We start from the raw sequence: 14146 nt of genomic DNA, 5'->3' as shown, positions 1-14146 counted from the left end.
GCAGCAGCAGCAGCACACTGGGCTATATCGCTCATCTCCAGGCCCTCCCTCCCTCATCTGAGTCACTGGGTAGCTCTGTGGATGGAGCTATGCAGCTGTATGGGAGGATGGGGGAGGGAATCAGTTGGCCAGTGTCCCCGTTGCACCCCCCCCCACCCCCCTTCTTCTGACCCTTGGGATCAGGCCTGTGCCTTACCCTCAGGGGTCTAGAGCACAGGGCAGTGGGCTCTATCTCTCCAGCTCACCCACCACCTTCCCATCCACAGTCAGTCTTTGCACTCTGAGGTCACATCCTTATCACCATCTTATTGTGGGCGCCTGTGCTATCGCCTATGCCTGCGCCTCACTGCCAGCTTTTTTGTCACCGTCACCTGCCACAGCTCAAGGTTGCATAGTGCTATCAGCTGATGCACTCTCACTGACACTCACACACATACAAATACAAACGATACACTGACATACATGCAAATGCACCTGTTCACCAAAACCCTTTTTAACGTGTATTCTACTAAATGTCGCTATAACCTCCTTTTATTTCAGTCATTTATATTAATGTTTTTCAGAGTCAAACTAAACGCACAGCTAAATCTGGCACAGGAGGAAATTAGAGGGGATAAGAGGAGACGAGTGGAGATGAAGGCCTCAGATACCGGGCAGTTGGCTCTGTTCGCTCTACTCTGGAGGGAGAGGGGGGGGGGGGGGGGGGTTGGAATACTGCCTCAGACAAAAGGGAAAGTCCAGGGCCTGACTCTGAAGGGAAGTCTATTATTCTATGCACATAATTCAAAGGGCTGAATGACTTATTCCACAGTCCACACACCACCCCCTCCCCTCGTAGGCTGGGCTGGGCTGGCCGCCTTGAGCACCCACGGCTAGCCAAATCTATTGACTCGCACACAAACGTAAGCAGTGGGCATGTGGTTGACAGGCCTAAACTGAGCATGAATCAATGTGATGTACGTACACAGGGGGGCGGGATACTGGCGTCATAAACGTCTTTCTTATGGGATACCACTAAATTTTCACCTCTCACACAACCTTGACGGGAAGTTATAGTGGGCCGTTAATGGTACAGCAGGCAGCTTTTCCCCTTTTTCACGACCAGTGGAGAAGTTAAACACTTCCATTTATAACATAATTCACCAGAAATGACTTGCATACATACACCATCTCTTTTGATGGACTGACAGCCTGTTTCTGAACAAAATCGTACTTTCAGACAGAAATCCCCAATAAATATTATTTTGTATGGTCTAATGTTAGCATGCTATTACATATGACTATTCCTATTAGATGAGAAAGTATTGAGGACCAAGAATTCTACACTGTGTTGGTTGTGTTTGAATTAGCATTTAAAATTATTATTGATGTAGAGATCTACCACAATGGTGATTTAGTTTCCTGTTAATGTCCTGATTATAATCAGATTAGCCGCTAGCTTTATGACACTAGCAGTGTAGCTCAGTGCAGTGACTAGCGCACTGGTATAAACTAGGTACTTATTCCCATTAGCAGATTTGCACAAACAAAAGCTGTTAGCCTCCATCTAGTATTTATGTAGAGCAGCTTGATTTAAGCAGTTTGAACATATTTTGAAGGGATATCATTTCCTCTTTCCTTTCCATCCTTCATTTTTAAATGTTTCTTAATGTCACACACATTTCAGACAAAAACATTCCCTGAACACTGCACACCTCCCCTTATCCAAACTCTTTTAACACGCTGTGAAAAACAAGCAAACAAATAAACAAATAAACCTTAGAACTCCTCTGAGGCTGTCTGAACTAGAATGGGACTGGAGTTTGTGAAGAAGGTGCCTGCAGGTCAGAGATTTAAAGGCGGAAAGCTTTTAATGCCAATTAAAGGTTGCCTCTTAAAGCGCTGATGCGCCCGTTTAACACCAAACAGAGCCTGCTGGCCGCCCCATCTCCAGCGCCAACCACCCACCCCCCTCCCCACGGCTCCACCTCTGCTGGCGCCTTCCCTGCTCCATGCCACCGCTAATACCACTAAGTAAATAGGTTAGGCCGGCTCTTCTGCCGAGGCCCCCTCATGCCCTCACAAAGCCGGTCTTTTCCACTTACGGCAGGCCAAACAAAGACAGGAGCGGAGGAGGAGTGGAGGAGGAGTGGAGGAGTGGAGGAGGAACCCCCCATCCCCCGGCTGGCCTCTACTGGCCCGTGCTCCTGGCCTATGGCCCGGGCAAAAGCATGTTTAACTTCACCTTTCGTCTGACAGGTAAAGCAGCAGCAGCAGGGCAAGAGGGGAGGTGAGTGGGGGTAGAGGTGGTGGTGGTGGGGGGGGGGGTAGTCACTTAATGCAGGAGTAGGGAGAGCTGGAGAGAGAGAGAGAGAGAGAGAGAGAAGAGTAAATATAAGAGCTAAAGAGAGGGAGGGGGAGGAGGAGAGGAAGTGCAAACACAAGGAGCGACGCGACAGAGCGACGACAGGAAAATACGCAGAGAGAGAGAGAGATAGAGAGAGAGAGAGAGAGAGACAGAAAGATATAGACACCAAAGATTCCTTCTCCTCTTCCTTTTCCATGTCTGCCTCATTCCTCCTCTCTTTCTTTTTCCTTTCTCATCCATTTCCTCTTCCTTCTCTCTTCCTTCTGTCTTCCTCGTCCCTATCTCCTGGCCCGGACCAGTGACGGCTCAGACAGCCAGACTCTTTAATTCGCTTTTCTTATTCCCTTAATCTGTCATCTTTATCAGGCCGGGGGAAGTGGCGACCGGCGGGCGGGCGGGAGCCGCGGACCCCGATCAATCTGCACATTACAGCTGACAGAATGGTGCTAATAACTTATTGATCCCGTGTTTGCGGGCCTCTGCCGGGGCTGAAAGGCTCCCATTGATTGGCTACGGGGGGGTGGGGTGGGGTGGAGGAGGAGGAGGAGGAGGAGGAGGAGGAGGAGGTGGGAGGCGGACAGGAGTGTGGGGGGAGGGGGAGGGGAGGGGAGAGGCGCTTCCGCTTGCCCAGAGGATGCAGCATCTCCCTTCACCCATCCACCCACCCCCACACCAACCCATCCACCCACCCCCACACCAACCCATCCACGCTACTGCTCTCCCACAGCGAGCCTCAGGAGACAAGGGAAAGAGAGAGAGAGAGAGCAAAAATGGAGGATAAAGGGCAGATTTTTCTTAAAGGAAGAGAAAAAGAAAGATTGGGAATGAGGGTGGATAGAGTGCAGTAAATGAGGAGCGCAAGGGAATGACTAAGAAGGAAGTGTGAAAAAAAACTCCATACATAATGAATTGTTGCATTCAGCTGACTGAAGCCTTCCCTCTATGTCTCTCTCTCTCTCTCTCTCTCTCTCTCTCTCTCTATGTCTGTCTAACCGCACACACACACACACACACACACACACACACACACACACACACACACACACACACACACACACACACACACAAAGCATCACTGTCAACTGTTTGAAGCAGAGAGTTAGAAGCTTAGTGCAGAGGGGCCACCGGTATCAAACAGAAAACCGTTTGTTGACTGTTAGCGAGGTGGCGACTCTTGTGTGAAATAAAATCAGAGTACGCGTTCACTCAGTCACACTCACACACGCACCTCCACGCACCTCCACACACACACACACACACACACACACACACACAAGCATATAAACACCCCCCAACACACACACAAACACGTAATCACAATTTTCCCCATGTGCCATAAGAAAACCGGGGGAGTCCAAAAGGAACAGGGTGGGGAGGGAAAAAAAACAGAAACACCTTATACGCCTATTAAGAGTCTCTGGGCTGACCGCAAAGCCACAGTTTGGAGTCTGCACAGGGAGCCAGACGATCTACCCGGCGCCCTAGCCACCCCTCCCTCCCTCCCTCTCTCACTCCCTCCCTCCCTCTTTCGCTCCCTTCCTCGCTCTCTCTCGCTCGCTCACTCACTATCCCCTCCCCGCCCGCCATCCCCCACCCGGCCGCCTCGGGGCCAGTGTGGCCGGCCGTCGGGAGCAGGGGCGGCCTCCGTCCCGGGCTGTTGACGCCTGGGTCAGCCCTCCTGTCTGTCCCTCAGATTTAATTAACGGCGCTCTCCAGCCGAGCGGCCCCGCTTCCTCCTCCTCCCCCTTCTCTCTCCCCCTGCCTGCCTGCCTGCCTGCCTGCCTGGCTGTCTGTCGCGACCGCCTCGCCTCTCCTCTCCTCTCCCCTCCTCGCCTCGCCTCGCTTCTCTCTCTCTGTCTCTCTCCGCTGTCTGCCCTGCCTGCCTTCCTCCCCAGATACCGCCGCCGCTGCAACGCTACCTCATTCCAACTTTCGTAATGCTCTTTTTTTCCACTGCCTCTCTCTCTCTCTTTTCTTTCTTGCTCCATTTCATTCTCTGCTTGCACATTCTTGTCAATCACTTCCGCACTGCCAATGCCATGTTTTTTTTTAAAAAGGGGGCTTAAAGAAACAATATTTTGTAATAGCTTAACACTCTTAACATTCTTATAAGTGGTAAAGTAAAGTAAGCTAATCTCACCATCAACGAAAAACGTGGGCATGGAGCAATTTGTGAATTTACCTCAGAGATGTGATCTTGGAGGCCATTAGTGAAATAAAACATTTAAGCATGTTCAGATACTGGAACGCCCACTAATGACCACATTGAGGCATATTCATGCAGCTACAGTGAGCTGGCACTACCACTACTGGGGCCAGCACGTTGACCCTGACAAGTCCTCTCTCCTGCGTAGGGAACAGTGGGACCTTCCACCTTGTTTTGTGTGTGTGTGTGTGTGTGTGTGTGTGTGTGTGGCATGCCGACGAGCCCTACTGTCTGTCACGTCCCCTGGCGACCCCTGACCTTCCCTCGGGACGCAGGCTCTCTAATTTCACTGGCAGACAGAATTAGACACACTAGGTGATCGGATTGGACTTGTTTACAGACACAGGGCGAGCCGCTTAAACAGACTCCCAAATCTCTGGGTTAATGCTCAAACGGACAGATTTTTTCAGGGCCCAGCCCACAGGGGGAGGCAACAGCCCCTCATCCATTTGTGTCTTGCTCAATTAAGATTAGAATTAATTGAGATTTCTCAATTAAGATTATTGGAGATTAAACTAGTCTTTTTTTCTCCTCCCTCCCCCTCAACCCCACTGAATCCCAGAGATCTGTTGGCCAGTCCAAACATCCACACGTATCAAGGTGATTTGCGCCTTAATGTGAATCATCTTATGGACAATTAAAGGAGCGGTGGTGATGAGAAACGGCAGGAGATGGCAGAGCTGGGTGTCGGTAAGTGGCAAAGCTGCACTGATGCCACTTTATGTGATCAGGATTTAGGCTGAACCTGCCCATATGGCAAAGACAACAAATATCTAAGCATGCTTTTTAAGCATCCTTTTTACTTTGTTTAATTGAAACATGTCTACCTTAATACATTTGTATCTGTAAAGCTGTTAAGTAGAAAGCAACTTTTCAACGTTTTTTGGTTTGTTGGCACTAGTTGGTGAATTTGTAACTTATTTTCTCCACACAGCAACAGCCTTATTCTCCAAAATGCCATGGGAGTCAGACATTACTTCAGACTCTAGTAGAATATATCCTTTCTGCTCAGGCACTGCATTTGACAGGGTATTTTGTGCACCATATTTCCATGCATTTGCAGACAACATTTCCTCTAAAGAATACTGTCTTCACACCATGTTCAATTTAGATGACTCAGATGTACGATTCACAAACATTAAACACATGTACAGTACATCTATAGAGAACTACATTAATCAAGGAAAAATCTGTCCAGCATAACAGAATTACGAACAAACCAGACTAACTACAAAGGCAGAGACAGATGTAGACGGCCAAAGCATTTGAGGAAGTGTGGCAAATACTGCCCTTGAGGCAAAACACCTGCGAAAGCACCGGCCCCAAAAACTACAGTCGCTGACGTCAATGTGTCATGCGAAAAACCATAACAACAGCCAAGCTCACATTCAAGAAACCACTAATTGCACTAAACGTATTTCTAGAGACATACAGTAGATGCTTGTGAGGAGCAACCACACTGGAATAGTGGGAAACAGGGAAGCAGGCAACAAAGAAAACGAACAAAGCCTTTGATCAGGGCGAATCTCCATTTGCGAAACGGCCGTACATAAAACCTGAACTCTTGAGTGAGTACCCATTAGATTAATGCCCACTGTAGTCCCTTTGTTTGACTGAAACTGGATTAATGGGAAATAAGGCTATTTGACCAGAGCAGTGATTTAACGTGAGGGTTTAGGGGCAGACCTGGCGCCTGATAAAGAAATCTCCTCCCGGAAAAAAGGACATTAAGCACGGGACACAAAGGGATAAGTAATGAGCTTAAGTTCCTCAATCAAGCAAATTACACCAAAACCAGAGAACGAGAGATGCCCAAAAAAGCAATGGAGTATAATTATTTAATGAGTGCCCTAAAGGGTATAAGGGTATGGTTCCCCCTCATGTTTTTGTCCCCTCATGTGGAGGAGGGAAAAACAGAGCGGCAGAGGGCTGAGAATTAGCCGAAACAAGAAACAACTGGCTCAGCTGAAGAGAAAGAAAACTACGGAAAAGGTGAAGAAAAACAGCAGCAGCAGCTGGCAGGCAGCCCCATCCCCCCCCCCCCCCCCCCACACACACACACACACACACTCGCACCCACACCCCCACCCCTCATCGACACCCCCATCACCTCCTCCACCCATCCGCGGCGATGCGGCTGGCGACTCCAGGCGTGTCTTACCTGCCTGTCCGGGGCCAAGGTTGTTGATGTCGGTGCAGGGCTGGCCCTCGGGCATGCCGTGCTGTCGGGTGTTGTGCAGGTTGGAGATGATCGTTGAGAGGTCACTGTCACGACTGGAACCGCCGCAGGAGGAGCAGGAGAAGGAGGGAGCAGAGTGCAGAGAAGAGTATAAGAGAAAGAATGTAGGGAAAAGGAGAGGACTTTTTTAGTCAAATTGCTTTTACAAATACATACAGAGGTCCAACAAATACACAGTAAAAACTCTTCTCAAGAAATGTAACTGTGCTGCTCATGGTGTCTACACAGATCCCAGTAGAGACAAATGGTAACACTATAAGCTCATGCTATGTTTGTCTTACACAAATCCAGACAAAATACCTCAACTTATGTTGAGTTTCACACTGATTAGTGCAGTATTACTTATCAGATGTACTCTTGTGCTATTGTTAACAGAGCCTAAGTATTAAAGAATTGAAATCGAAAAGCCTCATCTCTCCTTGCAGTACTGAGTTGCTACTTTACCAAAGACAAGTCCATAGAGTAACATAACAAGCACACACACACACACACACAGCAAATACATACAAAAATGATAGATTAATGCTAATACAAACAAAATTTACCTGTGGCATGCTAGCGAGAATCATATCCGATATGCATCTTTCCGACACAAGTAGAGTGTATTTAACTCTCATTAAGGATTCACTGCTAGAGTGCCTATTGTCTTTGGGATTTAAAGCGAGTAATAGGCAATGACAGACTCCTGCATCAAGCAATTTTGTGTCTTATCCTACCTCATCTTCCATCTTAAGATGCTCTAATCAACATATTCAGAACTCATAAGAAGTTTATGAGCTTAAATCAAAGTGATTATCGTTTTTAACCACCATTCCTAAAATCGATTGGAAGTGGTGAAACACAGGAGACAAGCTGGGATAAGTATGATCCTCAGATATGCCAGCCTATCTTTAATGACAACTAATTGTTCTTAAGTACATTTGTAGTCGTGCTGTAGTCGTGCCAAATTTGATCTGCATTCATGGGCAGAGTAGTATACGACGGCTTAGCCTCTCTAAGCTATTTACATTACTAATATAAAGAGACATAAGTTATAACAGTTAAGACATACGATATAAGTAAAAAGTTTTACTTGGTGGCATTTCAATTCGGCGTTTCACACTCTACTTTTTGTTATAGAATATTTTGTCACTGAGTCAGTGAATGAACAATGTATTGCATTAATAATATGAGTATGACAGAATATCTATCCATGCTGTCTATGGCTGATAAAGCTCATATGCTTCTCCATACTGGGCGCCAGTGGTATAGGTACAGTAGCATGGAGAAGTGAGCGTGAGGATCCAGGAGATGTCCCCCTGGGAGCGGAGCTGAGCGTCCGAGTGGGTGCTCTCTCACTGGGGCTCCGTCACCACGCTGGCACCTTGCCCAACCAGCCTGATCCTGGATCACGGAGATCGGCCACGCCAGCAACAAACCGCTCACGCTCACCCCCCTGCCCTTCAGCGCTCCATGAGCGGCCCTTCACCCAGAGCCAGATTAGAACGGGATGTGCCCGTTCCATGCCCTCCCTTTCGTCTCTATCTCTCTCTCTCTCCCCCAACCTTACCTCGCAGACACGCTGACACACACACACACACACACGCGCGCGCGCACGTACACGCCTCTTGCTCATCCCCTTCATCAGCAGGCTCATTAGTTCGAACCGCGTGTATGGAGACCAAACTGGGGAAGTGTGTCATGAGGGCATTTCATCAAAATCTGATTAGGGCTCTGATCTCCTTAAAGAGAATAATGATGTAAAATAAGCGATTAGCACGTTGGGAATATCTGATGTGTGCGTAGCGCCGTGTGACTGGTGGCGAGTGGCCCTCGAGGTGTCCAGGGTTTTTATGCGGCCGGGTTGTTTTTTTTCTTTTTTTCTTTTTGTGGAACTGTCGCCGGGAACACCGCCGGCCGTCCGTATGGCCGGCCCATTTCCCGATAGCGGTTGTTTTGGAGCGGCAGCCGAGCGTCTCTCAGCCGGTTTGCGGCGAGCGAAATGCTAGTGTTTGCTTCGCACAGATTACAGGCTGTCTCTCACTAATGGCAGCCTTTCAGTTTGCAAGACTGGGTGTTTTTTTATTTTCTCTCCCTTCACAACCATACACACACACACACATTGAGGGGACCCAATTTTCTCAGCCCAGAAGTGGTTCTCCGTCATTTGTCAATCAAAGCTGGCGTACAGCTGTGCCTGGCTTCCCTGCCACACACATTGAGCTGGTTAGCAACGCTACCCAATCTCACGGCGACGTATCCACACAGCCACGAGCCACCATCACAACACACTGTACATGGGCAGTGATATTCCATTATCATAATGTTTTCACAGAATGTCATTATGTTTTCATTGCTAATAGCCACATGAAATAATCCAAGACTAATCCTACTGAAACCTCAACAATAAATTAGGCAGAGATTGATCAAGTAAACTGATCAAATAAATTGATTGAATTGTTCCTAACAAACAACTCTCTTGTTGATCGAAACAACACATCAAATTTCGCTGGCTCCTCTGTAGAAGCATTATTTTGTCTGATACAAAAAAACATACAGATTTGTTACACTAAATATCTCCAAGGGAGACAGTGTTCCTTTGATGCTTGCAAACTCAAAGGCAATTAAAATAATGACACAGATGAGAATATTCAATTACAGAAAAACAAACCTCTCCAGCATGACCCAATATCCTGACAGGACAACAAAACATAGGGAGACAAAAAACAAATACACCGGATAATTCAAGTCTGTCATGAATGGATTCACATGAGCTTCCTAGAGCCAAATTGGACATCAAATTGATTTGATTACACTTGAGGAGGAGGCTGGTGTGGTCAGCCACCAATTCTAGATTCAAGATTCAATTCTAGAATGCCTCTCACAGCAATTGGCTCATTGGCTCATACTCTTGGTCATTTGAAAGGTTTCCAGTGATGGTCGACCATAACCAACAGCCCCGACACCCTCACATATCCTATCCCTAAACCACCCTCAACACAATAGCTACGCTCAGAGTCCATTTAAAAAGAAGACACATGCTGGTGGCGGCCATTTTACCCTCAGTCACCCCCACCAAGCCCCAGACTATAGCGCCAATCTGCCATAATAATGCCATCCTGGACTCCTCACTGCTTATTATTATCCCCAGTCCGAGTATCCGAGGTAAGCCCTGTTGAGCAAGGACATTGTTAGCACGGTAATTAGCACACTTTTTCCCCAGCTGTCCTGGTGACTGCCGCTAATGAGCGTTCCCCGACGGGGCGGCCAAGGTCATAATCTGCGTCAGGGCGTCCGCCGTAAGACCCAGCCGCCTGAGTCAGCGCAGCCCTCTTATCGCAGCACACAGGAGACAATCGCCATAATCTCATCCCCCTCTCCTAAACTGGTCAATAACCCGCCTCTCATCCTCATCGACCATCAGCGCGGTCGCCAGTGACCCAGTTATGAACCCACCCCAGCATCCCAACCCCCGACCTCGACCCCCCCCCCCCCCCCCCCCATCTGGGGCCATAAAAGAGTAGCGAGCCCTGCCTGAGGGGGGCTGGTCTGGGAAGAACTGAGGGTTGATGCAGACTTCTCAGTTCCTCAACACTGTCAGCAACGGTGTTGTTGAGGCTACCTGAGAAGGCCTTTTATGTCTGTGGAAAAACCAAGGTGTCGGTAAATGAATATAACAAACACAGCTTACATATTAAAAATATTATGTAAAGATATTACAAAATAGGCTGGGTTCATGTTTGGTTATTCACATCAGTTGAGAGGAGACCTTGGCAGTGGTGGCAGTGTCACCCACTGAGGGTGCGAGGAGTGGGCAGTGCCAGGCGCGACTGCACCAGTGCCCCTGCCAGCCTGTCTGTCTGTCAGCACCCAGAAGGAGAGAGGGCATCCTGCCCTTCTCGAACTGCAGTCTGCAGCCTCCGCGACCCTTTTTTATGGCGTGTCGGAGACGTGTGGAGTGGGTATAAAAAAAATATGGTTCAGTGGTGTAAATTAGATGAAATCACAACCATCCCAAGGCCGTAGATTTTTCAGTGTGGAACTAGCGGAGCTTGAAAATACCCCCAGAGAGACCACAGAAGGGAGGAGGAAGGGGAAAAAAAGGAAAAACAAAGTTGTGTTTCTGATGCCAAAAACGATATGGCCTCCTGCATTAACAGCTGTCGGCAGCCGCAACATTCACCACAAACACTGTATACTGTGAAAAGCACTCGCAGCTGCTCCTAGTCTGGTCTCTCGTGCTGTAGACATAGGGGTGTGTGTGTGTGTGTGTGTGTGTGTGTGTGTGTGTGTTTGTGTGTCAGGGGGGTTATATTTCCAGTGCAGTGTGCCTGGGCGGGTGCGTGTGAGCCCCACAAGGGGCCCCCACACCTGCACACAGCTCTCCACAGCTCTCCCATCTCGTGTCGTGTGAAGACTGAAATTCTGTTTGCGAGGAGGATGCAAGAGAAAGAATACACAATCCCCACCACCCCACCCCACACACACAGAGACTCTCACACACACACACACACACACACACACACACACACACACACACACACACACACACACACACACACCCCTCCCACATGCACACCCTTTAAAGATGGCCCAGGGCTCACAGGGGCGCTGTGTGTGGCGCTGAGGCAGGTGTCGTGTGTGTCTGTGTGTGTGGTAGGAGTCACGGGGCGCTGGGTACCGGTGTCACCGATACCGTCGACCGCACGCAGGGGCTGAGGCCCAGGGTCTGATTTCGCCCGCAGTGACGACACCCCCCCCCCCCCCACCCCTCTCCTGCGACACGGCCGGCTGGAGAGACTCTTTGGCACCGGATATGGAGGTCACAGGGAGAGCTGGCAGACCGGGCACTCTGACAGCGAGGCAGGCATGGCCACCGTGGCGCCACTGATGACCTCGTGCCCACCAGGCAGCAGAGGGGGAGGGCGGTGGGGCAGCTGGGGAGGGGGGAGGGGGGGGGGGGCAATGTTTCAAGATATGCTGAGACACCTTCGGGTGAAGAGGTGCTGGCTAGCTATCTATCCTCAGACACCAAGCGAATATTACTGTATTCTGAGCGAAGCCCTAAGTATTGAGAACCGCAGCGTTGATCTGTAGTCTTCGACAGGCGAAGGTACACTAATTAAATGCCAGTGCCTCGATTTCACTTCCCATTTTTTTATTTAAAAGGATCCACAGATGCTTACGGTTTCTTTTTTATTTTGGAATTTTGATACTTTTCTGAAAACACTCAGTGGGCAAAACCAAGACCAAGTTTGGCTCAAAAAAAGAAAAAATAACTAAAAAGTTGAAAAACGAAATAAATAAATATGTATTTTTTTCTTCCCTTCTGGTTCCTAAACAAAAGCATGTGTTGTTATGCAGCTCACACTCACACGGAGAGGCAGCCTGCAACGGAGGCCTCGGCAAGCAAAGGGAGTAATAAATAAATACAGAAATAGATACATAAATAAATAAGAGGCGAGTCTGTTCTCCTGGGCTTTCCTGTTGTTCCTGCCTTATAAAAGCTGATGTGAGGTCGATAAGCCTGCAAGAGCCGGGGAAAGAAAAAAACAAGGGCAAACACACACACACACACACACACACACACCACACACACACACACACACGCACACACACACGCACACACACACGCACACACACGCACACACACACACACACACACCACACACACACAAGCACACACACACACACACACACACACACACACACAAGCACACACACACACACACACACACACACACAAGCACACACACACACACACACACCACACACACACAAGCACACACACACACACACACACACACACACACACACACACACACACACACACACACAAGCACACACACACGCACACACACACACCACACACACACACACATACAAAAAAGGTTTCGCCATGCCGAATGTTCTTCAGGATTTTTTTTACTAGATTTTGGTTGTGGTCGGGCTTGTGCATGTAGATGTGGTCAGACTTGTACGTTTGGATGCTCCCTGCGCGTGTGCATTGAGACATCAGTGGTGGGAGAGCTGTTACCAGTGGAAGTGGCACTAATCATTATTGTATTGATTAATGGATGGAGCCGATGGGAGAGGGGGGCCGACTGGCATGAGGAACACGGCCACCCAACTGGAACCCAATCCATACCCTTCTTCTACAATGACCGCAAACGGAAAACTCTCTCATTTCACTTGCACACATTCATACAGTACACACACACACACACACACACACACACACACACATACACAAACAGACCTATAGAATATGTGTAAATATAAAACTTCAACGCATCCGTTGGAGGCACTAGCTGAAAAGACTCACACATGAGAGACATACACGATTTTAGCTCAGTGTTATAAAAAAGATCAAAGCCAGGAGGCGGATGCATATTGAGAGCTACTGTTCTTCCCCCTAAACCCCCCCTGGGCTACTCACAGAGAAGAGACTCTGCTTCCACTTCCCCAGCCCAGAGCCAGTAGGGCCTCAGCCTTCGTTATCTGGCCTGAGTACTGCGCCTCCCATAAGCTGGGGCCGGCCGAGCGGCTGGATCCGCAGAGGGCCCCGGGGTTCGCAAGCGCCGTAAGATACATCAGTGTCTGTCTGTACAAACCAAGCACATGTACGTGAGGATGAAGATGCGCCGTCATCTGAGTTTCGGGGGGGGGGGGGGGTGTTTTTAAGCCTTTTTTATTTCCAGAGACGACTGTAATGAATACTGCAGATCATGCGGATCTGGGAACCTTAAGGCAGAACTGTGGATGTTCTGAAAAATTAATTGCTCCTTGGAAACAAAAAAAAAAAAAACACAGGCTCCCTCCAGGAAATCTTTTTGCATCTTGCTCTGGTACTCTTTCTAGCAATGCATATGCGAAGAAATAGTCATACTTCCATACAGGCTCTCTATTTCCAAGACCAAAATGAACATTCAAACAAGGCCTATTTCAGTATCTCTGCTGGTTTCCAATATTCAGCCACTCATGACTGCAAAGCTGATATATTGAGGATAATGACTATTACATCTGCAGCCATTCCACTGCAAAAACCTCAAAGATGGAGAACACCCATTAAACATGTGTTGGATAGGATGGAGGTTATTTCTAATTGGCTGATTCTAAATGGTTGCTCTAAAAGTTGTTTGCTATTGCATAACAATTCTGTATGTCTCTGACCCTTCCTTCTACCCATACATGCACAAATGCACTCATTTAAAAAAAGGTTTGTTCTTAAAGGTTTAGGATTAGTTTCAGGTTTAAAATATTTCCTCTCCTTCTACCAAGCCTCTTTATGCCTTAGCCATGAGACTCACACAAAGGCACACACTACTTAAGTATGTCTTTGCTTTAGCCCATGAAACACCTACAGTTTCAAAGT

General features: G+C 48.3%; 1 protein-coding gene across 1 annotated transcript in view; it reads right to left on the bottom strand.

The window, feature by feature from the left end:
- samd11 (sterile alpha motif domain containing 11) overlaps positions 1-14146 on the bottom strand; it is a 64770-nt gene that overhangs the window by 30902 nt on the left and 19722 nt on the right. The window contains 1 exon segment of the mRNA XM_042097893.1: positions 6715-6827. Within this exon segment, the coding sequence (XP_041953827.1) occupies positions 6715-6827 (113 nt within the window).

Source organism: Alosa sapidissima, chromosome 7, assembly GCF_018492685.1.
Source record: "Alosa sapidissima isolate fAloSap1 chromosome 7, fAloSap1.pri, whole genome shotgun sequence".
Taxonomy (NCBI): domain Eukaryota; kingdom Metazoa; phylum Chordata; class Actinopteri; order Clupeiformes; family Clupeidae; genus Alosa; species Alosa sapidissima.
The sequence above is the reverse complement of the archived record's forward strand: the minus strand, read 5'-3'. Positions and strand labels throughout refer to the sequence as shown.